The following is a 14,064-nucleotide window of genomic DNA, read 5'->3' as shown; positions in this document are numbered from 1 at the left end:
ACTTGAAAAAAGGGAAGGCGAGAGAAGGGGAGCCTTCGCTCGGAGCTGACATTAGCGCATCAATGGCGGCGTGGGCGGTAGGTCTCGCCCTTGAAAAATTGTCTTGGCAAGCGGAGAAGCGCTTTCTCCGAATCGTCGAGCGATATTTGAACACGTTCTGGCTGGGAGCCAGGGCTTCCCTCTGAAGCCAGCAGCAGATCGCGTTCCATTGTTACGAATTTTCTTCCAACGGGATCTCGTCGGCCTGCTGGATGAAAGTTAAAGAGAGGAAGGGCGAAAAAAGGGCGGAGACGGAGCTCGTGTGAGATGAGTAGGTAAATTTGCGCGTTAACCCTTACGTAGCCCACCGGGTATCCGTTTCGAAAGCATCTTTTACGGAACACTGTTGTGTTCTCGTGGAAATCCGACGAAATTCCTTTGGATTTCCACTTTCTCGACGCGTTTACCATCAGCATTTGTTTCGGTAGCAATATTCTATCAAACGGAACGAATCGTCTTTACAGAATGAAAATAAAATTGAAAAATCTTGCAATCTTCCTACATTTTACATTGTAAGTTACCATTTTAGATAAAGACACACGTGAAAGTAACTTAATCTTTTCTACGCGGAGAAAGGGTTCTGGTTGTGTTGTTAGACACTTTTTTTCGTCGATCTTTGTTTCGAAATTGAAGAATTCACGGGAAAATATTGTGATACTAATATTTGAATGAATGTAGACGTTTCGATTGTCAACAGAACGAACGGACGCTCGAATCGACCACGTCGAGCGGTGTTTGAGCAAATCAGAGCGCCGATTGCCCTCCGCGCCGGAAATAATGGCTCGAGGAACCATCAGGGCTGTTCCGCGCCCTTGTTCATCTTTCATTCGCCGGCTACGCCATTAAACGCGTCGAACAATGATTACCAGTCAATCCTCAAAGGCATTTATCGCCGCGGATACCCGTGGAAGCTTGTCGGCGATTATCGAACCGCAAATGTTTAAGTATATCCACGCGTTTATGGCCTGTTTAACGCGCTCGCTACCGAATCCATTAAAATTTCAGGGGATCGCACGTTTATACGAGCTTCCGGGGTATCGCGTCTTCGAAAGTTTTCGGGTGTCTTTAACTTGAGACCTTCCGTCAGTTATAATTCAATCAAAGAGCACTAGACTCCATTGTTCTCTGTGCTTCAGCGTGCTCTACTTTCAGTTTATATATTTCTACTTGTAAACGTGACAAATCTATGTTCACAAATGACATTAGTAATCTCTAATAATTTAACATTTCCCAGATATTTCATTATCCTTCAATTTCCCAGTAAATACTTCTCTCTTATAATGATTAACATAGAATCTCTTCGCCATTTTCCTTTTCTCTTCGAGCTATCAACAATAGTTCATACACTCTACACTCAAGAAACCATTTAACATATCCAATAAGCCATTATCATTAAATTTCACAAATCTATGTTCGCAAAGTGCATTAGTAATCTCTAAAAATTCAACATTTCCCAAATATTTAACAATCTTTCATTGAATACTTTTCACTTATAACGACTACATATCTCTTCTTAACACGTTGAATGCCATGTGGTCACCGGTGACCCCCAATTAAATCGAATTACTATGGTTCACTCAATTAAACTATGATTATTTGAAAACATTTCTATATTATAAATAATGCTAACTAACGTGGTGACATTCGGCTAGATGAACCCGCAATAATAACAATGCAGTTCAATCGAATGATTTAATATCATATTTTTACCATTTCAAGTACTTTGTACCATGAAATCGTGCGGCATTCAACGGTTTAATCATTTCCTTTTCCCTCTATCAACAATTCATACACTCTAACACTCCAACCCATTCATATCCGACAAACCGTTAACATTAAATTTCACAATTCTTCTCGCAGTTCATCGGAATCCAATTTATCCCTTCGAATCGGAAGGTCACTCCCATTCCTACAGTCCCATCGAGGAGTCCCCCGATCCGACGACTGAACAGCAAGAAGCGCTCATCGAAGACAATAAAAATCTCCATGAAATCTCCATTAAACACTGCTCGCAGTGTTTCGCGCCGGCGGTGGGCGTGCGTGTCCATCCCGTCTACTGTTTACTCGATTATACCGGGGATAAAATCGCTCGCAATTTACGCGGCCGCCGCGTTCCCGAATTTAATACCGGATCCCATTATTCGAGGGCCGGTTCGCTGGCTCGCGGACCCGAGACCGACCGCCCGCTGAAAAATAATGAAAATCCTGCTGACTCTCGTTCCCGGCTTCCGGGTCAGTGGCTGTTTTCCAGAAACTCGAGTGTCCCTGGCGCGATAAGATTATTGTGAGCGGGGGGTGGGGTTGGAAACGAGGGGGGAACCGTGTTTACCGGCGACGCCGCGCGTCTCGCGGGCCACTTCGAACTTTCGAAGTTCCGGAGCCTCGCGCGCGCTCGGCCGAATTCAATTATTAATTAAACGCGAGCGCGGAGTCGGCTTGAATTCGGCCGCTCTCTTCTCGAATTTGTCGAGCGATGAACCGGCAATTTGCACGGATTTCAGCCGCCCTTGTAGATCTTCCGAGACGAGCCTCGGCAGCGTTTATTAACGAGGGAAGTTTCTGTGATTTTTGCGGGACTTCCGTGGAATTGTTTGCTCCACCGACAACGAGAGCTTCGGCATTTGCTTGGGGATGTTTTTCCGTTGCTGCGGGACGTCGTTTTTGGCGGCGCTTTGTCAGTGTGTTTTGTCGCTTGTAAATTGTGGAGAACATCGAGAGAATAGGGAGGCACTGTCAACGACGGTTTTGGTATTTGTTTGGGGATGTCTTTTTCGTCGGAACTTTGTTTGTCGGTGTGTTTTAGCTCGAAAATTGTGGAGAATATCGAGAGAATAGGAGGATACATTGTATCTTTTCGGTGGTCTGTAAGAGAATATTTTGGAGAGAGCAGTTTTGTTCGAGGGATGCAAGTTTGCGTGAAAGAGGAACTGATTAAGGGGTGGTTTTTTAAAGGGTAAAAGTTGTGTCAATTGAACGCAGTAATTTTTGGGATAATTTCTAAAGTCGAAGTGTTCTTCTATACTTGTGCTTCTCCCGTTCGCGTTACCGTTATACGTCCAGCGTTGCGTTCATTGCGTTTCGCGCATTCGGCCGAACCATAAATCACTCACACAGTTAGAAAGTGAAACACATGTTCCTCGGATTTTCTACTTATACGTTGCACGTCTCTACGTTTTGCCCTGACAAGTAGATATTCATAGAATTTTTATTGTTGCAGAAATTTATGTTTGACGAATTCACAGGGACAGAGGCCTACTCTCTTCGCCGGCTGTCCAAAGTTTTCATTGTAACTTGTTCACGTCTATCATGTTGATTTATTAAAACTAGCTCTTAGCCTTGAGTAGAGCGTCCTCTTTAGAATGATCTACGAAAGTCTAATTTCGCATAAACCTTCTTCATCCATCGTTTTCTCATCTCAGTATGATTGCGCAATAATCTATGCAAATTTCATTTTCATTTATTTTTATTTATATTCGAGCTATCAATGTTTCCTCCGAACGTAGTCAATGTTCTATCGTTCTATAGATAAGATTGACTACCCAACAAAATTATCAACCATTAACACCTCGACTGCCAAGATGATTTCAAGGGTTTCAAATAATATTACTTAATCGTCCACAGCAAAGATGAACACCATTAAAAATGATCGACAATTTATTATCTTAATTTAGTAACCAAGCACAACAGTTCTTGCGTTACACCATTACCTACTTTCCCCTCAAATTACCAAACACGCCACCGCCGAATCAATCTTCCTATTCCAATTACTCCAATCAATTCTAAAAACTCCAGCCACCAGCGACAACAGTGAGCCGACACGCTCGCAGCCAGCGTTACCTTCAGCGGCAATCTTCATAATCACAAATTCCATTAAGTCCAACAGCTCATCTCTACAAAACGGAAATAAAATCCAGCAGAAAAATCTCAGCGCCTCTCGCGTTACGCAATGCGTTCCAATTTTCATACAAAATCACGCGTGAAAGTAACTCAACACGTTCGCATCAACCTCAATCTTCACAGTTCCGATACTCGATGAAACGCAGGAATGCCGAATGAAATCCAACTAAAATTCAACAAAGAAATCGTGCACCTTTACAACGTTAACTACAAACACACGTGAAAGCAACCGAATTTCCTGAACCGAAGCTGCAAAATATTGATCGTCACAACTGCACGACGCCAATCTCGAGCGCATTAATTTTCCTCAAGCTATAAATCGTTCGAAATACAAATCGCCGGTCGCGAAGGTATTAAGGAAAAACCGGTGAACCCGCAGCGGCGTGAAACGGTGTCGATCCGAACACCGCTACCCGCCGTTCTCCTCCTTAATTTTTATCGGCGACTCGAGCGAGCGGTTCCAAATATAAACCCCCTGCTCGGTGCGCGCCGTGCCATCCATTCCCGGCCCCGTCGCGTCGGGGAGTTTATTTTCTATGGTCCGGCGACACGTGCGCGCGCGAGATCATCACCAGCCGCCTCGTCCGAGAGACTTCGCGGAAGCCTCTCTTTAGCCGTGTGTTTTCGTATCTCGCGGGAAACAGCGTCCGACGTTCCTCCCGGGGTCGAGAGGTCGCGATTCCGGGGATCCGCCTCGAGTCGTCGCGCGTTTGTGCTCGGTCGAAAGTTTTCGGGCGTCGCGACCATCACGCTCCGTCGTCCCGGAACATGAGAACGACCGCGGCGGACAGCGAGCGGCGCACGGAAAAACACTGAAACCGTTCGATCCGCTCTTGGAACGGGAAGGAGAAGGTCTCACGAGGATGTCGAGGATCTTCCGGAAGATGATCCTCTGCGGATGTTCGCCGAGGTCGGACGTCGAGGGCCAGACGTTCGTCGTCGACGAGTCCGTGGACGGGGACGAGGACGATACGTCAAAGTCGGACGAGTTTCCGGCGGCCGAGCAGCGGCCGGAGGCCGAGGACGTCGCGAAACACTTCGATCTGTCCGCCATTAAGTTCATAGACGACGAGGAGCCGGACGACGACGGCGGCTCCATCGTGAACGCCGGAGGTCCGGAAAGCATGTGTGGAAATTTGTCGATGTGCACGGGCTGATTAGGAGTCGCGCGACGACGGGAAACGTGGACTGTTTAGAGGGCAATTCGGTTGATTCTATTCTTAGGATTTCGTACAGTTTTCGCGGATGGAGCTCTTGATTGGTTCCTGATCGAGTCTTTAGGATTTTTCGTCTTCCGTTTGGGGATCGTGGGATGATGAATTATCGTTCGTGGGGCGATTCGATTGACTCCGTTCTGAAGATTTCGGTTGAAGTCCGATGGCGAAAGAGTCGGTTGTTAATCTGCTTCGAGTTCCTTTGATCTCTCGACGACGGAGTCGATTGCTCTGGCGAACGAACTTATTTGTAATGGCTCGTCTAGAAGACTAAGTAGGAAGTAGAGGAAATATATTGTATAATAGAGTGCAGAATAAATGTATTTCTACTCGAGTGGATGGTATGGAGTTACGTGTTTCCCTGTGACGCTCCGTTCTCGAGATAACCGTAGTGATTCGTTAGCCGCGCGTGCCGTTGAATACGAATTAGATAATGCGCCTATTCGTAATTCAGGGGCCTCGTTCGTTGTAAATTTCCGCGGTTCAGGTGTCAAGCATGGATCCGAGGTCGATTATCTTTGAATTTTACCGCATGTTCCGCCGTTTATTTTTCCGTGTCGATTGCTTCTCGGTTGCACAATGGTTTCAAGGAACACCCCGTACGCTCGTACACCTCGCGTATCGCGTTACCGCCTAAGCGTGGACATGTAACTGCACTTCGCGGCGGTTCTAGCCGATTAATCCGATTGATATTGTGTGTTTTTCTCTGCGCAGAGTTGGACGGCTTCAAGGCTGGCCGGGTGCGAAAAGCTTGGGTCATCGCCGTCGAAAGGTAATTAACGGGTTCGTTAGTTGGCTCGGACGCGAAAGTTTTGTCGGTTTGGCGGCCGAGAATCGTCGGGATATGGATTTCGCGTATTCGTCGCGGTCCGAGTGGAACGGATCGCTGTGCGAACGTTGCGAAGAAGTCACTCGGTTTTATCGACACCGATGTTTATTGGCTTTCTTCCCGATTTTTCGTTTCCATTGTTTCGCCGATAGCGCGGCAACTGCACGCGAGGGGAGTGGAACGGTTAATGAAATATTTATGCAGACGGAGGGACAACGGATCGAAATGTTAAAGAGGCTGATTAAACCGACAGAACTTTCGCAGCGTACATTAACACTTCTCTACCCAGAAATCAATTAACTCCCTTAGAACGTCGGAGTCGTAGAATAATTATCTATGCCACTTAAGTCCGTTTTAATTACGCCGATTGTTCCTGCTCGAAGCGAAGCTCTTGTATCATTTATTAATTACCGTTACCGGAACAACATCAAAGTCTCTCCGCCATCGCGTTCGTTAATGGCTCTATTAAAATCGCGCAACCGTAGTCTTTCTTTTCGATCGCGGTGTCAATGAAACGTAACAAGCGCGAGCCACGACAAGACGAAAAAAGAATACGCCTTGTGCATCGTACTCGATCGGTGTACCTACAAAGAAATCCTGATTGCCAATCCACGGGTTAATAGATTCTTTTATGATTAACAAGGATCCCATTAATTCTTCGTCGAACAGCAATTAGACAAGAATTACGCGTCCCCGGTGTTATTAGCTTCCGATCATAATTTAGTAGACCGAGATTGGAAAGTTCACCGATCGGTGGACGGGCCCGTTAATCGTTAGTTCTAGGAAGCCTGTTAAATAACCTCCGCTAGGTAAATTGTTAAGTTTAACGCTCGAGGTGGCTCCGTAACGGCAAGGGGAACGTTTTCTCCGTTCCAGGCGCGCCGAGGAGAGGCTGAAGAGACTGGCGTCCCATTGGAAGATCCAGCCCCGCGATATTCAAGCGATACTGCAGCAAGAGGTAAGCGACTGTAACGACCGATCGTCGGGAAGCCTGGCTTTTCCAGTTCGGAAAGAAGATTCCGCTGGCCTTTCACCGAGTCGGATCAACGACTATACTTACGTAATCCCATAGAAATACGCGAATGGGGGTCGGTATCGTGAAACGAATCTGCCCGGTGGCACAGATGATCGCGCCGAGGAAGAGACGATCGGCCATTTGTCGATCGACGTTCCTCGCGATTCTTCGCTTGTCCCTCGTGTAGACACAGCCAGCGACGTTTATGTTCTGTTTCCACGGAGAAACAAGTCTCCATCTGTTGATACTGGAATACAATGTCCGAGGTTTTACCTTTAATAATGGGGATTGCTGTGTTTGCCATTGGAAAATCGTTTGTAGCTCCGGTTTCTATAGAGTCTGAAATATTGGACGTTGGAGTTGAGAAGTCTACAATATTAAGAGCTTACAAAACTAAACGTTAGAATGTCGAATATTGGAACTTAGTTAAAAACAATCGAATTGCTGTGTTTGCTATTGGAAAATCGTTTGTAGCTCCAGTTTTAGTAGAGTCTGAAACGTTAGATGTAAAGTATTGTACGTCGGAGTTTAAAGTATTGGACGTCGGAGTTGAGAAGTCTACAATATTAAGAGCTTACAAAACTAAACGTTAGAATGTCGAATATTGGAACTTAGTTAAAAACATTTGAATCGCTGTGTTTGCTATTGGAAAATCGTTTGTAGCTTCAGTTTTCCTAGAGTCTGAACCGTTAGATGTAAAGTATTGTACGTTGGAGTTAAAGACATTAATCATCAGAACTTAACATTTTTACAGTCTGCAAAACTAAACGTTAGAATTTCAGAAATTACACCGAAGCTTAACACATTAAACGTTAACATTCCAAATTTCACGCATGAAACTCGACGGAGCCAGACATTAGAGTCCGCAATATTAGAAGTTAGGGTCCAAAGTCTACGTCCAGAAATGTCCTAGAAACAACCATCAACACCCATTAACCTCGCGCCTGCAATCCCATGGCGCCGTCGCGCGTTAATCCCCCGAACATTCTGAGCACCTTCGATTTCTCACCGGCGACAAAGAGCATCGACATCGGCGCAAGCCGCAGAATCCCAACGTTCCCCGACACCCCGCCCGCGGCAAACGTCTCGATCCCCCGCACAATGGATTTGGAATACAGAAAGCTCAATTACCTGCCGGCCAAAGCTCAGACATACCAACCTTCTGGCGAGTCGACACGCAGCATAAACGATCGATTCGCGCGGGCACTTGTTCCCCGTGGAGGACAATGACGGCGGAGCGCGAGATAAACCACGATCCTGGCCATTGTATTCAATACAATTAGTTCCTATTCCGTCCGCGTGCCGCGGCTCGGTATCTATCGGACATTCTAATCAGAAGCGCGGCGAGGTCCCGCGGATTCACCGAGGTCCCCGCGTCACCGGGTCGCGGGTTGATCGTTTACGGAGGCTGCTTATGATATGCGGAATGCGAGGCAAATGATTCGCGGTGAGCGGCGGTCGCACGATCATGCGCCGCGTCCTTGGACCCAGCGCCGGCACCCGCAGGTTGCCAGCGATCATCCACGGATATTCCACAGGTTGCACCCGAAAAACGCTTTTCACCGGTCCCACCTTCCTTCCTCCGGCTTTGTTTCACCTGACACATTGCGTGCCGGTGACGAGGAATCCCGTTTTTATATAAAGACACTTAGCTGTGCGATTTCGCTGATTATCACAGCATTGAGAAAAAATATGAAATTTAATTCGAATTGGTTATCTGTTTAACCCTCTTCGGGCCGGATTTTGTTTGGTGATTATAACAAAATTTATTTTAGTATGAAATTAATAAATAGCATATGAACACAAATTAACAGTGTATTCAATAGTTTTAATAATTTTATTCAAACGAATATATTTTGTAACTTAAGTTACAGCGACGTTGAACGTAAACGCCTGTGTACAAAAGTTTAAGTTGAATAATTATTTAATGTCATTCGTCATTCTGCAGTAAAAAATTAACAAATCGATTTAATCCAGTATATTGATGTGCGACTTCAAAGTCACACGGGCCTGTAGAGGGTTAAAATATATTACATAATATGATATTTGAGTTTCTCTATGTATATAAGTTGACCTCAATGAAAATTGCCATCCGCATAATTTAGTTTCCCGAAAATTAGCCGGTACGCAATGTCTTAATCGTGGAATTTCATTTGAAAAGTTTCTCGTTTCGCGTTCGATAAAATCGAAGGATGAAGCGCGTACTCGTCAGACGCAGGACGAGCGCACCTGGGATATGGTTTAGTGAAACACTGAAGCCGAACGAAGGAGGTGTACTTGTTATACGCAGTTAATTGGCTCAGGTTCCTTGTGGCTCGGGGATTGGAAAGAATATCAGGAATGTAACTGTTTGAGTTTGTCGTATATATGAAGACCTGTACTGAATATTTGCGAAAATTCATTTCGAATTTCAGAATTTTCATTTTAACGTGTTATAGTCGATCACGTAATTGTCTAAAGTGAATACTATTTTGGATTTATGAGTTTTGTGAGTATCCTTACTTCACGAAGTATTTGTTCAAAACGTGAAAATTTCAGAATCGAATTTTAATTCCGAATAAGATGGCCTGATCGCATTAACATTATCAAATATCTGTATTTTCAATTGTTTCTTACGCTAGGTCAACAGGACGCGTTTAATTCAATTTTATAAACATTATTTGGCAAACGTTTACGTTCATTCTAATTGACACGGTTGCACGAACGCGTATCCCAATTACCGGTTTTTAAACGTCCAATTCCCAAGATCTAAGTGAACGAACATCAATTTTTCTAGCAACGATAGAATAAACTATACAGTAAATGTCAGTAAACCTAGTGTTAACGGTGTACACGATCATACACAATGGTACATGTGATTGAACAGGCATGGGCGAAATATAATCTGGCGACACGTCGTTAGGGATGATTGAAATTTGCCGTTTCATTCGATTGTAGCGCATCTTTTGTAATCTTCGGTTGCTACTGAGCCATCATTGAAGCTGGGGTGGTTGTATTATACTTGATACTGATTAATGATCGCTGCTAGCAATTTGCGATAGAATCGATAGTTGCGTTTTAATCGGTCTTAAGCTCTCATGCTTCCAGCGATTATGTTCCTGCGTCGATGGTCAACTCCAAGGTATTTTTCCTTAGATCCCCGAGTTACGCAACGGCTACAAAGGAATCTAGGCAATCCGTCGCGTTACGCAACTTCCCTGAAACTCTAAATTTTTGAAAAAAAATGATCGTAACCGAAACGTTGATCGAGTAACACAATTAACTTCAAAATTTCTCGTTTACGATAAATTTAGAGTGTCCCTGAGAAATGCCCAGTAAAATATAAAATCCCCAAAGCACAATCTTTTGCAACGGCTACAAAGGAATCCAGGCAATCCGTCGCGTTACGCAACTCCCCTGAAACTCTAAATTTTTGAAAAAAAATGATCGTAACGGAAACGTTGATCGAGTAACACAATTAACTTCAAAATTTCTCGTTTATGATAAATTTAGAGTGTCCCTGAGAAATGCCCAATAAAATATAAAATCCCCAAAGTACAATGCTTTGTGATATTCTGTATAAATATCATAATTTCATTTGGCCAACGACACTGTCGAAAATTCGAACTCGGTAATCAGATTATCCACATTTTACGCAACCCCGGAAAAGCTTTCTCTGGCCAGCGAATCCCTTTGTCTCTCCCCGAACCCCTTTGCCAGGCAACGCGGCTCTCTGATCGTGTACCCGCGGTTCTTCTGTGCAGATCAACGAGTCGGCCGCGTCCACGAGCGGGGACAGCGCTGGCAAAAATGTGACGGGCAACCAAATTACCGTGACGCTTGCCGACAAGTAAGTGCCATTTCATTCTCGACGGTTCTTTGCTTTCGGGACGCCTACCCCTGCTCGCGCGTCGCCTATTTCTCTTTTCCACCGCGGGCCGATGCAGCGGTTTTCACGTGTCGTTCGTAAACCGTCGTATTGACTGTTAAACTTTAACGGAGGATCGCGAGAGACGCGTGTTGGCGGACCGTTATCCCCTTCGTTAATATCGAGAACACCGAACGGTTTCTGGATTATTTTCTATATATTATTCTTTTCAAATTGATCGTCTGCTTTACGATAGTATTGTAAAGGGAGTTGTAAAGATGAGAGGAATTGGTAAATATATTTATTGACCTCGAACAATCAGTCAATTTTATACAAATGGATCTTTCTGATTTCTATTAAGAATTGAGTTTTATTTCTTCAATGTTTGCACTCGAGATATGATTCTCACTTAATCTGATGTAACAGAATTATAAAACTATATATAATATTAAATTTTGTGTATCAATTTGTGAAACATTTAAAGATCGCTTTCTTATTAATTGAAATGTTGAATATATCTGTTTATGTTTATATCGGGTTATGTTTAGCGGAAAACGGTCATTCGCTATTTCTTTGTTCAAACGTTTTCCGTTCGGAAAAATCACGCGACACGCTAATCGACGTCCATTATTTTTGTTTATTTCCATTATTATCACGTCGACCGACGAGGACGCGTTAACGGTTCCGATCCGTCACGGGAATCGTCGACGCGTGCGCTCTGCAGCGTACGGCGAAACGTGAAAACTCGCTGCGTAACCGATGGGAAGTGCAATTACAGGCCGGATGCGAGAAATTGCGATTGGCGTGATTGATACCCCATCGCGCCGCAACCGCGCATACCGCTCGTTGTTTTTGTTCCGGTGGCATCACCGTGTCAGAAGTCAATGCCGGTTCACCGTGTTCCGCGCTGCCCGGCGCGACGCCGCTTCTTCGCCAGGATTTACGAACCGTTCGACGATTTCTATTCTCCTCCTCGTAAACACCTGATCATTAAACATTCGTCTGCTGCTCGAAGGCAATCATTCACGGACGTGTCTTCGTCGAGGTTTTTTATTTAAAAATGTTAATTCCCAGTTGACATTGACAAATCGATCCTCCGGAACGCGCGGGTACCGTTTCAACCGAGACATTCAGATTTCACGAATGAACGATTCGCGGATTTGCGAAAACTATTTCCTCCAAGGGGCTGCTGCGAATTGTAATCTTAATATTGCGCTCGACATTCTTTTAACTAAGTAGGAGATATAAACTGTTTCAGAAATAAAATCTCGAAAGATCATATATGTCCATACGTAGACTATTAACTTTAGACCACTGCTCGAATAGTGTCATCCATCTGCCAATTTCCCTCAAACGCGAAAATAATAAAAGCATTCAAAGAACGTTGAAATATTAAGATTACGATTCATACTGTTACGCTCTTATCCCCATTGAGGATGACACATTTCACAACGATTACCCGCTTTGTCCCAGGGAGCCAAGTTCGATCACCCCGAAGCTCAGCAACGGTACCATCCCGAAGGGCCTTGGGAAGGACTCGATCGAGGGAAAGGACGCGCTCGAGAAGCCTCAGAGCCACCCGGAGGAGACGAATCTTTTGGTCAGTCTAACGACATTTACCCTATTCCCCATTCCATCCCCTCGAACCGATCAAAGGCTGAACCGCGTCGGGGAGACGGATCCCTCGGGCGACGAGTGTCAACGTGCGCTCGCTCGTGCGCGCTCGGTGTTTTTAATATCCTTGAAAGCGACTGTGCCTCCTCCCCACCCCTTCTCCTCCCCGTCTTTTACACCTTCCGCGTAAAAATGATTTCTCCTTCGCGGCGCTTATGTAAACGCGGCCGAGCGCGAGATTGGTTGAGCGTGAAGCAAGCATTTCCCGGAATCGCAATTCGTTGTCCGTGCCTCATTCCTGCATAATTAATCCGCGAGGTTACGCGGCGAAGAATGCATTCTAATAAAAAGCCGGGGAACATAGAGGGACGGGCGGCGAAGGGGGTCGAGGGGCGGGCGGAGCGAAGATGAAAAAGGGAAAAAGAAAACGTTTAATCACGCTTAACCGCGGTCTAGTGATCGACCGCCATCTGGCGCGCGAGCCGTCGCGAAGGTTTGTTCGTGGGTAAAGAGTGTTTCGTTTGACGATTGTCCATGCTTTAATAAGTTAGCAGTCGAATCAGCATTTAAATCGCACACAGTCCAGAGAATCCTTTCAGCGAAATGGGAACTGAAACGCTGCGGTTTTCTGCAACGATTGCTCTCTTGATCTTGCCACGTCTCGTCGATCTAATCGAGTTCGGCTTTTTTGATCCGTCGCCGTGATGATTAATTAACGCGCTCGCGAGGAGGTTTATGCTATTCCAGTCCGCGCGATGAATATTCGTTCAAGTTTCACGGTTGGCTCATTGTACGTTGACATGGTTCGAAAGTAATACCGTTCTCTGCGTTTCCCACGTTTTCCATATTTTCTACACTTTCTACATTTTCTATATTTCCCTCAATTTCCTCAATTTCCCAATGTTCCCCATTTTCCGTATTCACCCTTTTCGGACAGACGAGTGGTTCGTAGATCGGCTTACCATTGAACATGTTAAATTCACCTGAAAATTGTGTTGCCTAAGTGACACGGTGGTCAAAGTGTCGGATGATCGAGGAACCCTCGCGTCTGGTCGGTGTTCCAGACACCGGTGCAGGGCGGAAGGGTCGGGGAACGGCGCGCCAGCAGTCCCTTCCAAAATGGCCAAACAGAGGTCCTGATCGGGGAACCGGAGGGCGGGCCAAGGTCGCCGCGGGGATCGACGTCGTCGGCGGTGAACGACGGCAATTTCCTGAATCAACCGGACGAACGTGACGACCAGAAACCCATTTGCAGGCGAGTACCAAAATTGAGCGGCGATCGATCCCCCCTACGTTCGCTCGATCTCATCTTTAACTAATATCCTCCCCCCGTTGCGTCTTGTTTGTTTTCTAGCTGCACAGTTGAATGCTATTAGACGGTTTTGTTCGTTCAATTGCGCGCACGGTTCCTTCCCCTACAACCTTACACGCGCACCGGCGGACTTTAATCTATCGTTTAATTACATTACCTTCGACTTCGAGCTTTCCTTTTTCTCACTGTATCGAACCTATAACGTTTAATTTCTTCCAGTAGAAATAAGAGCAGTTATCTCTCGTTCTATTCCTTTTATATGTGGCCACGAATGTGGGTGGAAGATGTCTGAAAGTG

At 45.4% G+C, this 14,064-nt stretch overlaps 1 protein-coding gene across 1 annotated transcript in view; it reads left to right on the top strand.

Annotated features, from left to right (window-relative positions):
- The window catches only part of LOC116435093 (uncharacterized), a 103,935-nt gene that overhangs the window by 21,623 nt on the left and 68,248 nt on the right, over window positions 1–14,064 (top strand). Inside the window, exons 6-10 of the mRNA XM_076366521.1 lie at window positions 5,865–5,922; window positions 6,856–6,937; window positions 10,738–10,823; window positions 12,315–12,441; window positions 13,520–13,710. Coding sequence (XP_076222636.1) covers window positions 5,865–5,922; window positions 6,856–6,937; window positions 10,738–10,823; window positions 12,315–12,441; window positions 13,520–13,710 — 544 coding nt within the window. The remainder of the gene's footprint in view (window positions 1–5,864; window positions 5,923–6,855; window positions 6,938–10,737; window positions 10,824–12,314; window positions 12,442–13,519; window positions 13,711–14,064) is intronic.

Source organism: Nomia melanderi, chromosome 4, assembly GCF_051020985.1.
Source record: "Nomia melanderi isolate GNS246 chromosome 4, iyNomMela1, whole genome shotgun sequence".
In the NCBI taxonomy this organism is placed as follows: Eukaryota; Metazoa; Arthropoda; class Insecta; order Hymenoptera; family Halictidae; genus Nomia; species Nomia melanderi.
This window is presented reverse-complemented; position numbering and strand designations above follow the sequence as displayed.